Source organism: Podarcis tiliguerta, assembly GCF_965153285.1.
Source record: "Podarcis tiliguerta genome assembly, chromosome: 2".
In the NCBI taxonomy this organism is placed as follows: Eukaryota; Metazoa; Chordata; class Lepidosauria; order Squamata; family Lacertidae; genus Podarcis; species Podarcis tiliguerta.
This window is the reverse complement of record NC_139535.1, coordinates 63,755,366-63,778,038: the sequence shown is the minus strand read 5'-3', so window position 1 is coordinate 63,778,038 and position 22,673 is coordinate 63,755,366. Positions and strand designations below refer to the sequence as shown.

At 38.7% G+C, this 22,673-nt stretch overlaps 1 protein-coding gene across 14 annotated transcripts in view; it reads right to left on the bottom strand.

Annotated features, from left to right (window-relative positions):
• The window catches only part of FAM13B (family with sequence similarity 13 member B), a 58,735-nt gene that overhangs the window by 22,824 nt on the left and 13,238 nt on the right, over positions 1 to 22,673 (bottom strand). For 5 of the 14 annotated variants that reach the window (XM_083428794.1, XM_083428801.1, XM_083428800.1 and 2 more), the window contains 11 exons: positions 21,851 to 22,017; positions 21,084 to 21,273; positions 18,979 to 19,191; positions 17,089 to 17,263; positions 15,584 to 15,725; positions 14,075 to 14,238; positions 7,083 to 7,124; positions 5,174 to 5,320; positions 4,331 to 4,457; positions 1,646 to 1,710; positions 322 to 376 (listed from right to left, as the gene is read on the bottom strand). In XM_083428794.1, the coding sequence (XP_083284920.1) occupies positions 322 to 376; positions 1,646 to 1,710; positions 4,331 to 4,457; positions 5,174 to 5,320; positions 7,083 to 7,124; positions 14,075 to 14,238; positions 15,584 to 15,725; positions 17,089 to 17,263; positions 18,979 to 19,191; positions 21,084 to 21,240 (1,287 nt within the window). In that variant the 5' untranslated portion in view covers positions 21,241 to 21,273; positions 21,851 to 22,017. The remainder of the gene's footprint in view (positions 1 to 321; positions 377 to 1,645; positions 1,711 to 4,330; positions 4,458 to 5,173; positions 5,321 to 7,082; positions 7,125 to 14,074; positions 14,239 to 15,583; positions 15,726 to 17,088; positions 17,264 to 18,978; positions 19,192 to 21,083; positions 21,274 to 21,850; positions 22,018 to 22,673) is intronic. The other 9 variants (XM_083428803.1, XM_083428791.1, XM_083428802.1 and 6 more) reach the window with 3 other exon arrangements.

Sequence of the window (22,673 nt, the reverse complement as noted above, 5' to 3'; positions counted from 1 at the left end):
AGTTATTCTAATCACTCTACAGTGGAGTTAACAAGTTTTCAGTCTCCAGCAAAAAGAACAACAAACCAAAAATAAAAAACCCTCTGAATTAATTTCACAGTGTTTTTCTGTCTAGAAGATCTATGAATGTGAATATAACTAAACATTATGCCAATGAACTCCACACACACAAGCAAACACTCTCTCCCCCCACCCCCATAAGCAACCACTCTGGCACAAACGAAACACGAGACTCTTAGGGAGAGTGCACATTTAAGTAAGCAAGCATGTTTAACATTAAGGCCTAGCTTTACAAGGAAAAATAAAGAAGCAATTTCTTACCAGAATCACGTGTGAAGTCATTTTGTCGCCATCATCAAATGATGTACAATCTTGCCTATAAACAGAGTCTTATTATTGTTTGAGCAGATTATTACTTCAAAGCATCTGTGAAGACAATTTATTCTTTTATACCACACATATAGGCTCAATTCAGGCATCACACTAAACCATGGTTTGTGCCAATCATGATTCAGAACCCCAATGAACAGTTTAAGCTTCCAAACAAGCAAATGATCAATTAGAGATACTTGTCTGCTTTCATTTTTCATCTGCCCAACACTCTCATCTCTAGATGCAGTAGCCTTGGAAGGTGGATCAATAGCAGTAGCCACAGCTATTGTTCGTCAATTCAGAGGTCATGCGAAATCATAATTAGCAAAAACCATGGTTTGGAAACCCACTAAAAATGGCTTTCAGTTCTAGCTTGTCAACTGATTGCAAACCATGGTTTGTCAATTCAGACATCATGCGAAACCATAGTTAAACTTCCTTAACAATGATTTATCTGAATTGAGCCAGAATGTATAGCAGGAAATTGGCTAGAGGAAACACTTGGGGTCAGAGCCACAAGACCTTCTGATACATTAATAACTGCAAGTACAAGAACGGAGTTAACAGAAAGGCAAAAGGTTGCTAGGCCAGATAATACAGTGGTGCCTCGCAAGACGAAATTAATCCGTTCCGCGAGTCTCTTCGTCTTGCGGTTTTTTCGTCTTGCGAAGCACGGCTATTAGCGGCTTAGCGGCTATTAACGGCTTAGCGGCTATTAACGGCTTAGTAGCTTTAAGACAAAGGAAAAAAACTTGCAAGAACTCGCAAGACGTTTCATCTTGCGAAGCAAGCCCATAGGGAAATTCGTCTTGCGGAACGACTAAAAAAATGGAAAACTCTTTCGTCTAGCGAGTTTTTCGTCTTGCAAGGCATTCATCTTGCGGGGTACCACTGTAGACTTAAATTAAATTATTATTAACTTGACTGACTTTCCCATTTCCCTACTCTAATAAAACCATTAATAATCACAAAAACCTGGACACCTAAGCAGTCCACATAAAATAGAAAGTAAGGGTGCTGGTAGTATCAACACTGTTTTTAAAAGCAAATGACTTTAAAGTCTAAACTTGGATAAAATAACTGCCAATTTTTCTTCATTGTTCTAACAACAAACAGAAGTACTCATGCCAGTCAAATCACTTCTGGATGATAACTCAATTTTTAAAAGATTTTATCTGACCAAAAATTATTCAGCATTCACAAAGCTGATGCTAGAAATGCGAACTGTTACATCCCCCCCCCCCCACGCTCTCATTTATACTAAAATACATACTTATCTCCAACAGACTCTTTAGCGTCTTCTGTTCCATCACATGGCCGCAATAATATGCCTGCTTCCTATTTAGGAAAAAACACAGACTTCAGCATACTTCAGACTGAAACACCCACATCTTATTTAAAAAAATTTAAAATAAACCAAACTTAAGGTTTTATGTGTGGTCGACCTGAATATACATTCAGTTCCTTAACTTAGTATAAATGTGGCCAAACCACAATTTATTAGAAAACATTAATATAACACAAATAGACTGTTCATTTTTAGCCCTCTTCTTATATCTAGAAAACAGATTTTTTCATAAGGGGCTACTGACACATATTAATTGCAGATTTGAGGCCCAGAGATCTGAACAAAACAATAATGACAAACATGATGAGGACTTGTCCTCAGCTTATGTAAAATGACTCATCAGTTGGACACACTAAAAGGTACAATTAATCCTTGTTACTAAATAAAGCAGCGACAAGGATAAAATGAGATGCTTGCTGCTGGCAGCAAGCACTCATACTATGTAAAGCAACAACAGAGGAACACATACTTTTACTCATTAGTAACAATATCAGATTTATAGATGTGAATTTTACTGACAACACTTATTTCTGCTATAATGCATTTTCTGAGCTCCCTTATCCCAACTACATATAACAAGTTGGAAACTGCTGAGAGTCATTAAGTATTTCTTTTTCAGAGGTGTAGCTAGAACTGCCAGTAGCCTAAACTAAACTTATCACAGCTTGTTCAGTCCCTGTTGACATTTTGAAAAGTGATTAAGGAATTCATGCAACCTACCAAATTCAGTGCCATGCAGCTGTTCAGATTGCTAATGCAGCCTCCCAACTGCACCCCTCAAATCCCTCCAAAGGGACTGAGCAGGCTTCAGGCTGTTTACATCTAAATGATCTTCCTCTTTTGACTCTTAATTTTATTTCTCTCCTTTTCCTCTGCTATGTCCCTTGTGTCAGTATCTAAACTTCAAGCCCCTTTTGGCAAGAACCTATCTTCTCCTTTGTGAGGTTTCATATACATTGATGACACAAAAACAACAACTCAATATAATTTGTTTCCCCCTATTTTTGTGGGTTCTGGACTATCTATGTGGAACTTATTCCCAATGCCGAGATCCTACATTGATTAAGTTTGTGAGTATTCCTTGTGAGGGTGCTAACTGTGCAATATGATGAGCTCAATTTTAAAATATATGGGGGATTGAGAGACAGCTTAAAGAATCTGGAGAGAAACATTCTGTTATGCAGAGCAATATTTGGGCTTTATTTTTTCAAACAAACCATAGTTATAATTTACAAATTTGTTGAATTTGGATGACACAACAAGCTGTGGTTAAATAAAAAACAGAAGCCAAAGCTTCTCCTCTTCATGGTCATGTTGAAAGAGAGAGAGTGGGGTTGTGAGATCCCAAGGAAAGGCTACATTTGTTCCTGTCACAATAATTATGATTGTCCAAATACTGTATAACCTTGATGTGGAAAATTAACTTTCAAATATTTCAAAATACAGTACATTTGCAACTATTTGGTACAAGAGTGCAATCATTTTGCCAACCACAGCGAAACAACACTACAGAACAAAGCTTCCAATTCCTATTGCTTTTCACTTGCCTCAGTTTCCACCATTTTCTGCAACAGGTGAAAAGGTGAAAAATATTTGTGAATATACACTGCAAATGAGCGGAGCTGAGAAGCTTGTTTCATGCCAAGCTTCCATTTTTTGAAGTTCATGAAGTGTAGTCGAAATACACCAGAAGATCCATGGTATTTTAAGGAGACATGGTTGGCCTGGCACAATTAGTCCTTCATCTCATCATAGAGGCTACCAGAGAACAGGCACTCTCTATTTCTCTTAGCTTCTAGGTTGGTAGCAGGTGATGGTATTGCTGAATCATGCTGACCTGTCTTCTTTCCCAGACTGAAGTGCTAATGTGGGGAGCATCCCCTAATTAGAGATAATACAGCTGTGGTACATCAAAAGACCTCAGAGTTAATTTCATTGCTTAGCTGTTGGTTTGTCTGATGGCACATACCCAGACCATAAGACCCATGGTGCTAGGTCTGGATAGTTAAACATCGCACCTCATGCCATGTGACTTAGGACAGATAGGATAAAAACCCTGAAGTTTGACCCAAGAAGTGAGCTTTGGCGCAAACCTGAAAGCCTTCAGGACCCATCGACTAGCTTGGGGTCTCTCCGCGGCTGTATCTTTGGAGCTCTAAGCAGATGAATGGCGGTGTTATCTGCTTGCTTGTTTTGCCATTAACTCTTATGAATAAATTGCCATAAATCTTAGACTTCCTCACAACTCGTGTTTACTTCTGAAAACCCTGAAAAAGAAACCCCTTGCACTTGGCAAAGCATGAAGCTTTAAGTAAAATTTCCAAGAAATAAACTGGAGAAACTAGGGAAATAAAATCGAGTACTTCTACTGTACTGCTGCCACAAGAACTTTGGTTAGTAGATGGGATATCAAAACTGCAAGTTACAAACAAAAACAAATAAAATAGCTTACTGGGATGGAGTTGAACAAAATATACTTTCAGGACACCTACTTTTTCCAATGTTGCTAAAAAACATGTGCAGTATAGTTCTATGCACATTTACTAAGAAGTAAATTCCACAGAATATTGTGATATAAGATGAATAAAGCATACTTCTGTGCTACATTACCTGATAATTTTCCTTTTCCTCAGACACAGGCTGCATAACTTCATTGTCTAAATTAGTGCAATCCACAGCTTCAGAGCAGTCACCAAGATTCTCACCATCTTTAGTAATATTCTTTTCAGTATCATCCCTAATATCAAAACAAATATATATATATTTAAAATATATATTTTAAAAATGCTGCAATTATTAGAAGTTAAAAAATAATAATGCTGGGAAAATCCTGGGGTACAATTAGGTTAGAAGACGTTCACAAGTCGAACTGCTATCAGAAAAGAAGAAAGGGGTTATTTAAAGGATATATCTAAATTATCTCCTCTGGCACAACTCTTAATTTACTATTAGTTACGGATAGTGCCTTTTTTCTTAAAAAATGTTTAGGGCTACTCTCATTTTGACTCAAGAAAATCACCATTTTATAGTTCAAATTGAGAAAAATAAATACAGTAAATGGACAAAAGTACGAACATTCACAAAATATTTAGGGGTATGCGTACCCCTGCATCCCCCCCCACAAAAAAGTACCGGTTACAGGTATTGCTCTTGGGGGAAACCTGTATTGCTCCTGTCAAGTACACGCACAGACAGCAGATAATGGAATAGGCTTCCAGGGCTGCCTTCACACAGTAATCAAGGAAATTCAAATACTAAGTTGTTCGGATCAGCAGTGGCAATACTTATAACACAGAGCTTAGTTACACAAAAGGCCAAAATATTGCTCTGCCACGTAACAGTTGTATTTTTATTTACTCACTTACTGCCAGTTTATATAACATGATGTTGCTATATAAAAAAATAGTAAAATATAACAGTAAAATATAATCCAGTAGTAAAATGTCAGCTTACTGGTTGTTAGATCCTTCATCCCCCTTAATATTTGCTTCTTGGCACACCATTTGGTGGTGGTGTAAATTCTTGAGATCTTGATCTATGCTGCTCTGCAGATCAAAGAGATGTTGTTCCACAGCTGCTCTAATTGTTCTTTCCAAGATGCTTTTTTAAAAAAAAGAAGTTATGTTTTAGTAGCAATCTAATTTATCCACATAGTATATTCTCATTTCCCAATTCTCTACCAGGCAGGCAGAGCACAAAAAAAGCAGATTGAAAACCGGAGTGCTCAGCACTCATGTGCGTGTGAGCACGCACACAGTCTCATCTTTCAATTCACTATAATCGATTTACTTAAAACTGTATTGTATTAACTTTTTGCAAGACTACTCATCTAAAGAGCTTGGGCAATTAACAAACACAGCTATCAAATAGTACATCCAAAATATATTCTCAACAGATTATTCATTAGATTGTCAAGAGGATATTTACCACCACATTGTGGTGTCATTTGGGTATTTTAAGTCATATGAAAACCTACTCTACTATACATTAAGAAGGTAGTATAACTCACATAAACTAAGTCTCTTATCCAATAGGTTGGTTTCTAGCTTTCTGGCTGGCTGGGCTTTCTATAATGCATAGACTCCAGCTTAAGGTTCTATTGTTTCAGGACTTTCCTGATTAACACTGGTTAGGTTTCCTAACGCAGAATATTATATTATTATTATTATTATTATTATTATTATTATTATTATTATTATTATACCCCTCCCCAGCCAAGGCCGGGCTCAGGGTGGCTAACAAGCAATAATAAGAACAAGCTGAATGAATACAACTTAAAAACAAGATTAAAATACAACATTAAAATACTGAAACAATAAAATATTAAAATGCAGCCTCATCACAGGAGGAGAAAGGAAAAAGGAAAAAGAAAGAGGGGAGGGGATCAAATTGGCTCCAAGCCAAAGGCCAGGCGGAACAATTCTGTCTTACAGGCCCTGCGGAAAGAAATCAGATCCTGCAGGGCCCTGCTCTCATGAGGCAGAGCATTCCACCAGGTTGGAGCCAGTGTTGAAAAGGCCCTGGCTTTGGTTGAAGCTAATCTAACTTCCTTACGGCCTGGGACCACTAGGGTGTTGCTATTTATGGACCTTGAGGCTCTCTGTGGGGCATCCCGGGAGAGGTGGTCCCATAGGTACGAGGGTCCTAGGCCATGATGGGTGGGTGTCAATTTTAATATGGACATCTGCCTACTTATAGGTTTTTTATTCTAAAACTGTCAGCTACATCTGACCCAATAATGCTACTTGTAAAATTAGCAACATGGACTCAAGTTCACTCAAAATACACCTGTTGCCACAAACCACCTTGGTTGTTGGGCTCAGGTGTTGTTATGTCATGAAATCTCTTGAGGGCTCAGAGTAAAGGTATCAGCAACATAACAGTGCAGTTAGCGTGGAACTGAATGGTCAATTAGGTAGGAAGAAATATTTCGAAATGGTACAGAGAGAGTCAACACTGGCAAAATAAGAGAAAACAGAGGCAAGAGTGCTCAGAAGTGAAGTAAGGAACAGACGCAGCTGAAGCTGGAAACCTAGGCTGAGAAATAAGCACATGAAGTACTGTGGCATATAGAGGCTTAAAAGAAAAAGGTGCAATAGAGTAAGAAAAAAGGAGGAATGGAGGGGGAAATAACTCAAATGTTATGGACTGTTAGAAAAGGTAGTGAATAAGTAGGGTTATCTGGAGTATCAAGAAATATGGAGGGGGGATTTAATATACGGACTTTAAGTAGCCATTCAATTCTTAGCTATAGGTGTCTCTTTATACTGAATAAACTAACGCACAAACAGTGCAACGCTTCCATAACAGAACACAGTCCAATTAAGAGTATTTTCGATTCCTTTGGGGAATTTATACTTACTCTGCAGAGGCTGGCAAGATGCTTAAGGGAGAGAGATGAGCACTGAAATGAAAGAGAAATAATGGTCTCCCTTTGCCACGTAACATTTCAACATCAAACAGGGGTTCTGGATTAAACCTAATGGCGTTTTTCAGAATTGTACATATTCTATCTTTTAAAAATATAAATCAGGTGTCACCAACCTTTTTGGGCCCATGGTCACATTTGGAGTGCACTAAGGTCACCACCCCCTCTGGCTGCTTGTCTGCCTCCCTCTCCCAGCAAGAAAGAAAGTGCACACTTTGCCATAGGGTTTGGGTAAAGGTCAGAATTAGAATGCATCCCTTCTGAATTTGTCTGATTTTACACAGGGTCTACAGGTCCAGAGCTTGCCAGCACCACAAAAACATTTACTGAGGATACAGATCCTCATGGATCTTCATGGGTTTAACATAGGTTGACAACAGTGCTAGCAAAACCTCACAGAACAAATCTATAGACAGAGAGCTGACCTGTGATTTGATGGTCTTTAAGGGGTTATCTCGTAAAAATTAAGAGGCTTAATTAAGAATGTAGAGTTTTGTTCTTCATTTTTAAGTAGACTGATATAAAGCAGACCTCCTAGACGAAGATAGGAATCAGAACATAATTATTCCTGGGATATTTATACCATGCCTTTTCCCCTAACGGGACTCAGTGATAGTTTTCTTGGCAAAATCTTAGATTGTGATGGGAATATAAAATGGCATGAAGGGCCCAATCCATTTACTGCATGGTAGAAATATACATCATCATCACCACCACCACCACCACAATCTTTTATACCTCATGCCTACATGGGGGGGTGGGGAGAGAGATATAGAGGCAGTCTCAGCCTTTGGTGACTTGGGAGTTCCACAACAAACATGCAACTCAATCACCTAAAACAGGGGTTCTAAAAATGTGGCCTAATATATGGTCTGGTGAATTGGTGCAACTAATTAAATGGTAGCAGAATACCAGATCAAAGTCATTAAGACTGTCCATATGGCAGCAATCCCAGCCAGGTCACATTCAGATCATTGGTCTCACAACTATCTTAATACTGGCCATGTGCCACTGAGAAGTATGAAGAGCTAGGGGGAGAAAGTTTTGGGACTACAATTCCCATCATCCCTGACCACTGATCCTGTTAGCTAGGGACGATGGGAGTTGTAGTCCCAAAACAGCTGGAGGGCCGAGTTTGGGGATGCCTGCAATAAGGCATCATCTCATGTCTCTCAAAAGAGATGAGCTACTACTGGTCAGAAGGTTCAGTGACCGAGCACCCCGCCCCCAGCTTACAAACAAATACTGTAAAAAAAGCATTCCAATGTTGAGTCACTTTAATTCCCTTGGAATAATAGGGTCCATGTTTTGTAACCCTGTCTCATATTTAACCATTGTGTCCATACTATAATAAATAGTTCAAGTCACTACCTTCCACACATTCACCTACCTGTGGTTTTACTTTGGTTTTATTTTAAGGCTGGTTTTGTGTCACAGTGATCAGTAATTGTATGTGGACTACACATATTATCATCAGATACTGTTTGATAACACTATTTTGCAGAATTTTGTATAACCTTTCTTTTAAAATTATTTTTTTTAAAAAAAGAAGAGTCGGTGTGTTATCCACACTTATTGTCTTCATTCACTATACAAATAATGAATTCTTTTCTGAGGGTGCGTTCTTATGTAACCACAACAGTATCATCCACATGAGAGGGAGGTAGGCTCAGCGCAACCCCAAAGACGTGCAGAAAAATAAAAGATCTTAAAAAAAGAACTTAAGAGGGGGGTATCAAAAACAGCCCAACAAGAATGAAAATCTAGTGAGAATGGAATGGTAACTGATTGCTGTTGGAAGTGGGGGGCATGGCATGGGGGAAGGGCACTCTATGGTGCAATACTTTGTCGCGGGTCACACTTGTTAGGTTGTGCTACCTAGCAGTAACAGGAGGCAGAATCTTAAAAAATGGCATTTTGCCATATTTACGATTTAAGTCCAGAGGGAGCTTGGACATGGGACAATTTTGCTGGATACAGCCCTCAACAATTGGTGGAGGGGGTATGTTACCAGAGGCCTTGAAGAGCATGTCTTAGCTGTTGTGTCTTTAATAAATGAGATAATTAGTAAAATTCAGGAGTGTAATACATAAATGTTTATAGCTTAGGTTCCATCTCTCCCTGCGCCTCCTAACTATAAATCCTATGAATGTTTTCTTATGCAGAAGTCAGTCCCACTGAATTGAACAGAGCTTACTTTCATGTAGGTATACAAAAAACTGCTGCCTTAGTTTGTGGAATAGCTGCAACTTAAGAAGCATTATAACTGAAATGAAAAGGAAGGTGGAAAATATGCTGTCAACAAAGATATTAATACTCTTAAAAATGCAACTCTTTGGGACATTATGGGATCTATAAAGGATGGATCCAGAATGTAAAAAATCTGGTTTTATCCTGAATCCTGAATATAGGATATATAAAGGGGGGGGGGTACACACATATATAGCTTTTCCAAACTTTGTGGGCAGAAAGCTTCACTGAACTTGAAAACCCAAATCTGAAATGCTGACACATACCAGAATAGTTAAGATGGCAAACGTCCTTCACTTTTGTAATAAAAATTTATTAGACAGGGAAATTAAAAGTATGTATATTATGCACTAGATGGACGCAGGTGGCGCTGTGGGTTAAACTACTGAGCCTAGGGCTTGCCGATCGGAAGGTCGGCAGTTAGAATCCCCGCGACGGGGTGCGCTCCCGTTGTTCGGTCCCTGCTCCTGCCAACCTAGCAGTTCATATGCACATCGAAGTGCAAGTAGATAAATAGGTACCGCTCCGGCGGGAAGGTAAACAGCATTTCCGTGCACTGCTCTGATTCGCCAGAAGCGGCTTTGTCATGCTGGCCACATGACCCGGAAACTGTCTGCAGACAAACGCCGGCTCCCTCGGCCTGTAAAGCGAGATGAGTGCCACAACCCCAGAGTCGTCTGCGACTGGACCTAATAATCAGGGGTCCCTTTACCTATATTATGCACTAAAACCCACACTTTCACAACATTTTTTGTTTTCAACTAGAAAAGGTGAAAGTTAAATAAATATTTAAACTTTTAATAAAAGGGCAGAAGGCTGAAACCTCAGTGTACTGCTCTCTCTCTAAGCCACTAGAAACCAGATTTTCACAAGGGCTTGTAAAAGGCAGCAATTCTGAATGTTCTCTTCCAATCTCTCCAAGCTGGAGTCTTTAGAATGCCGATAGGACAAAAAGAATTGGCGATTACCTTCAAGAGTTTGAGATGGGTGGCAAAGGGAGGCTTAAAGTCTTAGCAGGAAAGTATACAGTTCTTTTGGGGAAAGCTGTGGTCAGCCCTAAGCATATGACAGTGCACAATGGGGCTCACCCAGGGATTACTATATGAAAGCATTATCAAGTCAGTAACTTAACAGCAACTACCTAATCAGCTCTTTGCAGTATTTATATTGGAACAAATAATATGGATCATTTTCTACTCCATTCCCAACAAAGTGACTGGAAATATCAGTGGCTGCTCCTTCTTCCCAAATTATAACATATCAGTGTGTTATTTATAAAGTACTTCTTACACATGGTAAGATACTTACAATTTCTCCATATTTGGGGTGGGTGTGGGTCAAGAGGAGGGAGAAAATAGTTGATCCTGAGCTTGATATTTGCTTTAAAAATAAACTATTTTTAAAGTAAATTATTTGCGTTCTATTTCCAGGAGTTTTACAAGTTATTGTTATTGTGACTAAAGCCATCAAACTCAGTGTTTTTGTTTCACATCACAATACTACTCTATACTACTTATCTTGTTACTAAGCTAACCTATTCTGTTTTTGCTAACCAGGTGTTTATTTCAGAACTGGTGCATTTAGAGTAGCTAATATAACATTTCATTTTTTTGTACATTTAATATGAACAAACCCTTAACCACAAAATGCTTTAGTTTAATGCCATTTTTTTCTCTCAGCTGATTACACTGTATGCTTAGTTACCACCAATGGTATTAGTAACTGATGAGCTACAGGACAGTAATTCCTGATGGCAAAATGTGAGGGAAATTAAAAGTAAGAAATTATAAAAAAAACAATTAAAAATATGCTCCAGCCAACATTAAACAGTATGCCATTTATTAAGTAGATTACTATATAGCATATTTCAAATGCTATATATATTACAACTTTTGTTTAAGCCAAAAATTCCAAGAAGCACAGAGAAAACAAAAAGGGAATTATAATGAAGAACAATCCTTATTTGTAGGAATTCAAATTCTGAAACATCAAATCACAATAGGCATGCTGCTAGACTAATCAACACCAGAACCAAAATATTCTACAATTTTCCTCTTCCTATTACATTTTCTTCTCTCTCACCCCCCCACACCTCTACTTATGCAATGCAGTGAAGATTCTCAGAAAAACAAGTGTATTGAAACAGAACTATTTCAAAGACTAAGGAATCCTATTACTAGTTCAAAGTCCCTCTAATCAGTTTAGCAGGATTTGATAAGATGCTACGCAGCACATATATGTATTATGTATCCTATCAGTGCCCCTCCAAACATTTGTATTTCAAACAGCAGCATCATTTGGGTTGACTGCTGATGAAGAATGACGCAGCAAGATACCAGCATAAACATTTTAAGGGCAAAGCACTTTGAAATTTCTTAAGCACTGTCATTTTTAGTAACAAAAATAAGCAATTAGGAAAATATTCACAAGCTTACTTTATATAGCTTATTATTGCATGCAAATTGTTTTATAGTGCAGTGTATGCCTTCAAAAATATTTGTGTTTAGCTTCTAAAAAGTTAAGTCAGTCTTATCAAACTATCATTTTAAGTTGATTTACCTGTGCAGTAGAACTTTGTAAGCCATTCTGATTATTTTTGCTATTCCAAATGAGCATTTCATGTAAAAACACTTCATTTGAAAAACTATACAGTATGGCAATCTCTGTTGACTATCCATTCTGCTTGCTTGATCTCAATAGCTGCCTGTAAGATGGCACTATTGGAGTGCTGCACTAAGCCCTGCAGTCTACATAGAAATAGACTGCAACATGAGGTCACTACTGACAATAAGCTGCCCAATCAACATTTTAGCTCTAGTATGCTTTTCATTCTATTACTTCTTGGTGCAAGATGGTGGATCGTAAGTACTTTTGACCACATTAGCACCCACTTCCTCAGTATGATCGACACATTGAAAAGAAACCAGAGAATATTCAGAGGAAATAATATAATACGGGATAGATATATGAACCAATAGATAAAAAGAAAAAAGAAAAACACTGAGTGGAGTTATCCTAATTTCAGCTTTTCTCCACCATGTTTATTAAAGAGTCCTTGATGATATAGCTACAAAGAATAATGGGAGAACTAACAATATGCTCAAATTGCAAGAGAGCTAGCTGAAGTAGTTAACAGGAGAAAAGTTCTTAAAAGTAAGCAGCAGTGGGCTATGAAATATGTTTATCAGAACAAATACTCCAGCTGTTTTAGAGGAGGATGAGCACCTATTCAGAATTATTTAGGTACAGGAAATGTTGTCCATGTGAAATTTATATAATATTAAGGTATACAGAATTCTTCCAGAACACGGGAATTCTCCTTTTGTTAAAGCATTTAACAGTATCAACGAAAAAGTGATTATCTAACTCAACCATAATTTTTACATTACACAAAATTATTCAGGCTGGAAAACTAAGCTTTCAGAGAAAGGGAGACCATTAGCCACAGCCAAAAGCAGCAATACAAATGTCAAAATAAAGACCACAAAAAGCCTCCACCTTCAACTTCACAATGGAATGCTTATTCTGAAATCAATCACAGCATAATTATTATAGAAAGTGGATAGTTATGCAGTTTTTTAATCATACCTTACTCACATCATTACTAAAAAAAATTGCTACAGCAATGCGCTTCAAAAAGTAATGACCAGACTACAACTGGCATCAGGACTAGGTCCCAGGTTTGTATGCTCCCTCTTCTTGCTCAGATTCTCTGACTTGGTTCAAGACAACACTCCTGCTGTTACTATAGCTTTCCTAGCTTAAATATATGCGCAAGCCAAACTTGGCCCACAAGCCTCTATTGAGAAACAGTTTGAAGTGATTTTTAAACCTGAATTTGTCCGTTTTAATTTTTCTTTAGTCATTTGTGTTCAGAAAATTTTCTGAAAAAGGTTTGTGACATAGTTACTCTCTGGAGGAAGCAGGCCCCACCCCCTGCCCCGTTTAGCAGGCTAGACACTCAATACACACTTGCCACCGCAGCAACTGCTTGATTTTCTAAGGACACAAGGCTCATACAATGGCTCCAATACTGGAAAAGCAGCAAGGACTAGATATGAAACAGGAATATGGGTTGTAACAATACAGGAGGAAGATGTGGAAAAAGAGCAAGTATTATGGAAATGGTATAAAGCTAGAGAGGATTAGTTGTGTGGGATACTACATAGCAATCATATGATGAAATCCAGTAGGTTTGGTATTATTTTGACCTCATCTTAAATTTATGCATTATTTTTAATATTTTATTTCCTTAAAATAGAACAAAAAAACTTCTTTTTTACCATGATGCCCCACTACATGCAAATTGAAACTTCACAAAATTCTATTTTCATTCAGATGGAGTTTCTACATCTTGCACTTGTGTTCACTCAGCCAGTAAAATCCATGTTCATTATAATATTCTTTTTCTTCCAGAATATATAATGTCCATTTGCCCTCAAATAGTTTAAAAAATATATAGAACATAATACAGACAGGAGGGAGGTCTAGGCACATGCCTACTCCTAACTTAAATCAATATAATATAGAATGGTTAAATGAACTGGGCCTGCTGAATTCTTCGGTACTGATTGAATCAAAAGCACAACAAAACATGAAACATAAGCAGCTATATTAAAGTAGTCAGGAAGCAGCACATAATCTAGGGATGGTGTCCATACTAGGAACCTTCATACCTTGTTGATGCTGAAACGCTACATGACTCCAAGATGCTCTCCATCATTTCTTGGGGCTCCATCTCCTGCCTGTATTCTGGGTCCTCCATGTTTTCTTCTTCTTCTTCTGGCAGCTCTTCAGACTGTTCAAGCTTTATATCTTCTTCATCCAACAGATCATTTATCTTCAAAAACACACACCAAGTGAGACCATGATTTCTTAGAAAGACAGATTATTAAATTCCAAAAGTGTGAGAAGTGTGCTCTAAAAATAAAGTTGCTAAAGCTTTTTTAGCAGGCATTTTGTGATTCAGATCTCAGCACCAACACAGAAAACAAAGCCAGCCACTAGATATATTTTCTAAACAAACATTTTCCCCTATAGCCATATCACCTACTGTCAAAGCCCAGATATGAGGTAGTCTCAGTCAGCTATGATATTCAATTTTAAACTATTGTACAGCTAGAGAAAAAGCACCAACTCCCCATTAAGGGATTAAGGCCACTGGGACATGTAACCCATTGGATAGCCATGTTCTCAGGCAGTAGTCTTTCTACCTACCCCATTTTTAACTGGCAATGCCAGTGATTTAATGAAAAGTGGTTTCAGAGCCAAAACTACACTTGTACAGACAATCGAGCAGTGCTTTGCTTGGCTGGCTAAAGCAATCCTATATAAAAACTCACCCAAGATTTACTTGTTGCCACAACACTGTGGGAGACAAATTCAATTCCTCATTTATTACAAAATAACTCTAGTCCTTAGTTAAATTGAACCACCAAATAACTCCATTCAACTCCATTCTCCATTCAACTCCATTCTCCAGGGTGCATGGGCAAGAATAAAGGGCAAGAAAAAACTGCAGATAGGTGGAGTTTACATGGATGAACATGCTGTAGAAGTTCTAAAAAGAGGCCCTAACATCAAAGCACAAGCGTAGTTTTAGCTCTGAATACCCTGTCTTTAGAATCTAGATCACTGCACTAATATTTTAACTTTCTCAAAGAAATAACTTTGTTTTCTCAAGTCTAAGCCATAATAAACATGATTACAATTCCTTAACAATACACAACAGAGGTAGTCAACATGGTGCCCTCCCGATTTTGTACCACTGCCTTAGGCATACCTAACCATCAGCTATGCTAGCTGGAGCTGATGGGAGTTGGGAGTCCAACAATATCTGAAGGGCACCAAAAATTTGCTTCACAGGGTCAAGTGACTCTAGTGAATACAATACCTAGCAGAACACATATCCCCTCCCCAGAACTTTAATTTGTGTCACAGTCTGGAGAAGATTAGAAATAGGACTCTTTACCAAACAGCAGCCAACCAACAATTTCTTCCAAGTTCTCTACAAATGTCAGAGGATCCGGGGGAGGGGAAGGTTTTGGCTGCAACCTCATATAAACTGCTGACTGGTAAACAAAACCACTGTAAGCAGACTCTTACCTATAATCTATTATGAAGTTTCTCTAGGCTTTTTTAATAGCAAAGTCTTTTATTAAAATGAAGCTGTACACAATTCTTACCTGCTCGGTTACTGAACTTAAATCATTAGATGAAAAATCTTCCTCTTCATTTTCAAAGAGTTCATCATAATTCTCTAACAGTCCCGCCATTATTCTGCTAACAAGTTCTTGCTCCTTCAGATCCTCCACATCTGTGTAAATGCTGACAAGAAAAGCCAAAACTAAATTTATGATTTCTGAAACTAATTCCTCAAAGGTTATTAATATGTTCCTACAAGGGACTTTGGGGTGGAGATCCTCAAGGACATAAAGGAACTGTCTGTGCACATACTGAAACTGTACATCCTTCATTGCTGGCCACTTAATTATTTAATTAATTTCGTATACTGCCCTCTACCCGCAGGTCTCAGGGTGGTTCACAAGATAAAGACACAATATAAAAACACAAAACACACAATAAAAATAAAAACAAAAATAAGCCCAACCCATAGGAAAGGCCAGGCGGAGTCTGCATTATTGGGCGCCGCTGCCTAAAGACACCCACATCCACCACCATGTTAGCCCTCCTCAAGGAAAATGCTGGGCAGGGAAGCTTTTTGGCAACACTGTCTCATGGTTTAACAGCTCCTGTTTGACAGAGCCTTTAATACCTTTGACACACAGCTGCTGCACAATCCCTACCTTCCTCCCAACTTTGGAGCTGGCACTGCTTAAATAATACCTGCCCAACTCTTCAGCTTCAAAGTTGGAAGGCTGGCCACATGTCAAGCTCACCAGAAGGTGGCATCACAGTTGCTGTGACATACTGAGTAAATATGTTGAGCATCCAATGCAACATGAGGAACTACGAATAGAAGCACAAATGGTGGTAGGTCCAATAAGTGGAAGCAAACATCATAATCTTGGGATAGCAACCACAAATAAAATTAAGTTTTTGGGAATTTAATTTGATTTGATCGTACAGGAGAAAAATCAGCTTCTTATAGCTTTACATACAGTATTTTTTGCTCTATAAGACTCACTTTTTCCCTCCTAAAAAGTAAGGGGAAATGTGTGTGCGTCTTATGGGGCGAATGCAGAATGCACAGCTATCCCAGAAGCCAGAACAGCAAGAGGGATTGCTGTTTTCACTGCGCAGTGATCCCTCTTGCTGTTCTGGCTTCTGAGATTAAGAATATTTTTTTTCTTGTTTTCCTCCTCCAAAAACTAGGTGCGTCTTGTGGTCTAGTGCGTCTTATAGAGCGAAAAATACGGTAATTATCCACTTCACAACACATGCAGGCAGGATTAATACTATAAATATTAAATGGACTAAAGATCAAGCAAAAAGTTGTTAAATTAGGATAAACTTTTTTATTTTAAATACTAGAATTCAGGAAGATATTGGAAACATTCAACTTTGGTTTAATCATTTTCAATGGTATTTTATGTTGCTACAGCAGCAAAGAATAAAAAAAAATACTGCATTCATGGAAGAGTGATAGCAGCTAAAGTTAGAACAAAAATGCATGTTTACTGCAAAGTCACATTCAAAGTTGCCAACATGTTCACATTATCTAACTTACTGAAAGATATCAGGACCAAAAACTGCAGCTAGAGAACTTGCAGACCAAATCTCTTCATGATGTGTTGCTACATTAGCTAAAAATCTACACAGAAACTTTAACAAACTGTAATTAAGAGGCGGAAGCTGCTGCAAGAGAAACCTCAACTTTCTTCCAAATTCATCTTCATTAAAATCTGTAAAATATGACAGAAGTATTGTTAATAAATGCTAATATGACTTTCAACATTTAACAAGACAGATTTAACTTCAGTAGTACAAGTGTGTAACCAATGTGATAAAAAGTTCCACTTGATTCCTTGGAAATGCTCAGGTTTTTGTTTTTTTAAAAGGTTCAAAACTTGAGCAGTATTCAGCACTTACAAGTTTCATATTAAGAGAACATTTCCCCTCGTTTTGTACTTTTTCCTTTCCCAATCGATTTGATACAGTGGTGCCTTGCAAGACGAAAAGAATCCGTTCTGGGAGTCTTTTCGTCTTGCGGTTTTTTCGTCTTGCGAAGCAAGCCCATTGACGGAGTAGCGCTATTAGCGCTATTGACATTTTAAGGGCTAAAAACGGCTTTTTAAGGGGTGGGGGGATTAGCGGTTTTGCTGCTAAAATGCTTTTAGCAGCTTAGCGATTCAGAATAAGGGGAGCGGGGAAAAAACCTCAAAATTTTTCGTCATTTTTCGTCTTGAGAAGCAAGCCCATAGGGAAATTCGTCTTGCGAAGCGCGTCTGCAGACGGAAAACCCTTTCGTCTTGCAGGTTTTCCGTCTTGCGAGGCATTCGTCTTGCGGGGCACCACTGTATTTCAGTAAGCCCCTAGGCATTCCTGCACTGCTAGCCACCTATTCCTTGTGAAATTCCAGCATTATTCTTTGACACAGTTCACAGTAAGACAAACCTATGGCATAGTGCAAATTAGCAGGTTCTTGAACAGATCAACGAGGATTTTCTGCTTCTCAAGTCCAGCTCATGCTGTATGCCAAGCCATGGTTTGTCTTAACACTACATCCAACACCAAGCTCAATCCAGATAAGCTGCAAACTGTAGTCAAGGTTTGCTCTATGGCTTACTGCTTGTGATTTATCGGGGCAGGGGGAGAATAAACCACAAACATGGGTTCAGGGATAACACTAAGACAAACCATGGCTTAGATCATAACAGCAGGACCAGAGGAGCAGCAAAGCAGTCACAAACTTCTCTCTGGGAGCCCAGATAGTTCATTTGTGCATTTGTGGTAAGTCATAGTTTAGATTAGCATTATGAATGAACTGCGTTTGCTGAACTGTAGTTCTGATGGAGTGTTCCAATAACCACTCTATGTCCTGGGCAAAACAGAATCTAGAATGACAAACCTGGATATCCAGTCTTTTTCTTAATGTCTTAAACCTTTCTTTAATTTTATCTAATAAATTTGGTGGATTTTTGTAAATGTCAAAGACCCAGTTTGAATGAACACAGAAGCAGAGAGGGATGCACCAATCATACTCGCTGAACATCTCCATCTTGCCTCCAGACCTGCCATGACATTTTTGTGTATTGAGTGAATTTAAAATCAACACACACAGAACCGAACTACATGGCTGTTAACCAACATCAAACCCAGAAATCAACTACATGACTCAGAGTTATGGATGATGGATTGTATGTCATGCTATAGCAAATATTCTGTTTGCACATTGATTAACTAACTGGTAAGCCAGAGGCGGAACAAATGCATGCTGGTAATCTGGTTCTGCTCCCTGACCACATGTAGCTTCTAAGTTCATCCAAACCAGATCAAAATTCCCAATTATCTTCATATAAATGTGGGGTTTCATACAGAAGAAACCCACAGCCACCCTAAAATTTTGATATGATTATTTCTTGAAGCTATTCAATCCTTAATAAAAGAATTCCAATACCTTGAGAAAGTTGTATCAAATGCATATGTAGAGTGCTAGGAATAACTGGTTCTGGAAGTGCTTGAAGAAAAAATCTAAGAAGACTAATAGCTGAAGGTACATCCGCTTCTTTAACCAGATCCACATCTTCTCCATTGTCGTATCTTTGCCGAAGCCACTCCACTGTTTCTGCATTTCCATTGACTTGAAAAAGTCCTTCTTGCTCTAGACCTCCTTAAGTTAGAATGAAAATACAAAATTCAGTACAACTGCTTATTTCAAAAGGTGCATATCTTACAGCATTAAGTGTGATCCTGTGTGAAAGACAGAAAATATTTTTCTTTTTTAAAAATAAAACTTACTGTAATGCTCCCCACTCAATTACACTATTGATGTATGATATCTGATACAGCTATAACCCCCATATTAATTGTTTAATCACTTTTATAATATCATGAAGTTCCACATACGGTGCAGTGAAAGGGGAATGCTCAGGAGAGCCTTTCAAGCCCTTTCCTAGCTCAACAGCTGCACAACTGCAGTGCTGCCAGTTGGGTCTTACTATCTGGTAGTTGACATCACCACTCACCCATTCACTCTTGCAGCCCAGATGGGGGGGATCTGGGCTGTGCCAAAGCAATTACTTTTACAGAGGCTCTGAGCCAGTGCACCCTGCACTCCTTGATCTGACATGTTCACAACCTGATGGGTCAAGCAGAGCTAACTTCGAGCTGTGTTATCTTACTCTGGAGATCAAAGCAGCTTGCTCATTTCCCCGTCAGACACCCTCATCTTCCTAAGGCCCAGGAACTCTGAGACCGATGCACCTTGTATTTCACAGACAGTTCCCTCAGAGTGTAAAGGCAGCTCATTCTCCCAGAAAAACATGTTGTCTCTTAGGACTCTGATCCTCAACTTTCAGTAGCATAAATTCAATCAAAGCATAAACTTTCAGTAGCATAAATTCCAAGTGTTTAGACACATGGGGAATCTAGAATCCTGAAGGTGGCAAACATTATTAGAAATAAAAGGTAGGAAAAGGCAGGAAGAACATCAAAACAGAATACAAAATAAATCAGAGCACTTTGGCTTTAAAACTGACTAATCCCAGCCTTTCACTACAATATAGTCATTCTGGACTACTCATAAGTAAGGGGGATGGTCTGCTTCCTGGTAGTATGGGGGACCCAGTCTAGACCCTGATGGCAGGAGGGACACAAGCTGCAAGAGCAGCTCAGCTGTTAGACTCTATCCCTCCCTTTGGAGGGAATGACAGATAATTAGTCAAGTGGGTCATATCTCCCAGGTAGATAAGCATTTGCATAGAACTGACAGGAAATATGTAACAGGATGGTTTAGAGAAACAAAGCGGGAAGACCAATGTCTGTCTTCACTCTGCTGACTGTACTTCAAGTCTTATTTACAGATGTGAGCAGCTTCCTATGGATTGGCCAGTTTTCAGATACCACTTGGGAAAACTAGATTAGAGTCTATAATTATATTTGCAGTGCTTTATTATTACCTCATTTCTTGTGTGACCTATGAATGGGGGAAGGGCTGTAGCTCAGTGGTGCAGTACATGCTTCACATACAAAAGATACTTGGTTCAATCCCTGGCAGCTCCAGGAAGGGCTAGGAAAGCTTCCCTATCTGAAACCCTGGACAACCACTGCCTGTCAGTGTAGGCAATATTGGGCTAGATCAGCAATTCCAAATTAGCTAAGTACTGCAGACTCCCTGTTTTTCAAAAGCCAGGCAACGGACCCCCTACTTTTGGGTGGGTTACCTGGACTCCCTGAGGTCTGAGAAACACCAACTGGTGTCCACTGGGCTAGATGGACCAATCCAGTATGAGGAAGCTTCATAGGTTCCTAGAGTCCCTCCACACAAAAACTGATAAAAAGAGATGGCACCAGCCACCACCTCAAGATGCACTTTGATGTCAGTGAAAATGTGTTTTTAAATGGATCAAACAGGGCTGCAGGACAGGGTACGATACCGTTCACTTTCATAAATTATAAGGATGGAAATCTAAGTTCATAAACTCAAAGCAAGTTTACAAATGAAAAATATTGATAGTTCCAGACTTTAAGTCTGTAGTTAAGGCACAGCATGATGATACATACCATGTTCCTCAATATAGTCCACAACATGGCGGACTATGAATGGAACTTCACTGCCTGGCTGTCCTTCCTGCTGGAGTTCATCGAGTGGAATTCCAAATATTTTGTTAGTGAGAACAGAGTTGCAGTTACTCAAAGAAGGGGAGGAGCTCTTCCTCATATCTTTATGCAGCCCAATATCAAAGCTGTCTTTCTGTAAAATACAGTTGCCTTGCATTGAACTACAACATTAAATACCGATTCACACATAAAAATACATCAGTTAATGAATAAACTTTAATCAGAAACTAGAACCCCAGCTATGAATCCCACACAAACTATCTTCCTTTAAAAAAAATTACTCTAAGCCCAGAATGTGATAAAACTGAATCAGAATAACCACACAAGGATTTTAGTTCCTGCAAAACAAAGATATATAAAACTGGCAACAACAGCTGCTAGAATTATCGCAAATAATAAGCAGATTTAATCACACGTGGTGAGCCTGCTAAAAGCCCCAAAATGCTGAAATACAATAGAAACTGTCATTTTTTAATTAAAAAAAGTGTCACTTCAATGGATCAACTTTTTGTCAACTTAATTATGTGCTAATTGTACTGTATCCATTGGTTACTACCAGACTAGTTTACACCAGGCATTAGAAATGCGTATTACTCCTAAACAAGATCAGCTGAAGAGATTGCGGAAAATTTGGCTTGGCCAAAATAAACCATACTTTAAACTATGGTTCTAATAATTTCTTAAAAGAAAAGAAAGTTGAGAAAACCTACCTCAGAGCACTTACACACCTACGTTTACAAAATATTTTCTACGCCAGCTACCCTTACTGACCAAGCATTCTTTTGTCATTTATGGCTGCTTGAGGTTATGGCAGAAGATCAGCCTGTAGTTCCTCATTGAAGAAGAGCAGAACTCGATCAGTACCTCAGCTGTTAATCTGGAAAACAAAAAGAAGCATTTAAATACTCTAAATTTCATGATTATTTCAAGAGCAATGTATAGGGCAGGGGGAGGAGAAGAGTCCATGGCGGAGCTACCGCCATTTCCCATGGCCTACGTCGCTCAATGCAACAAGGGCAAAAGGTGGAGAGCAGGTGTCTCATTCCGTAATTTCTTTCTCCCCTCCCATTGACCACAAATTTAATTATTTCATTCCATCATGAATCACCTCCTGAGATATAATTTGAAGCAATTTAAAAATAAAAATACCAACATAAACAATTATAAAAATTACATACATAAAACAATTGAGAGACTTAACTACACCACCTTCAGGACTGGGATATTTTTAGGGTGTATCAGAGGAACAAGGGAAGCTGAGGTTCTGTGGATCCACAGCCTGTGTCTGACAGGTCCAGTCTCCCCACCCCCGACAGAGCGCAAGTGCTTTCCACCAAACAGGGATCACACAACAGGCCTTCCTCAACGCTGACAGAGTAACAATTCAGCTGCATCCAATGGCCCCAAGAAACCCTCCTAGAGAGCATACAGGTTGCTTCAATATTTTATTTTTAAATGTCTCGGAACAAAGTTTAAAAAATGTGAATACCAGATCATATTATGTGTTTGACTATCAGAAATTAGGCGATTTAA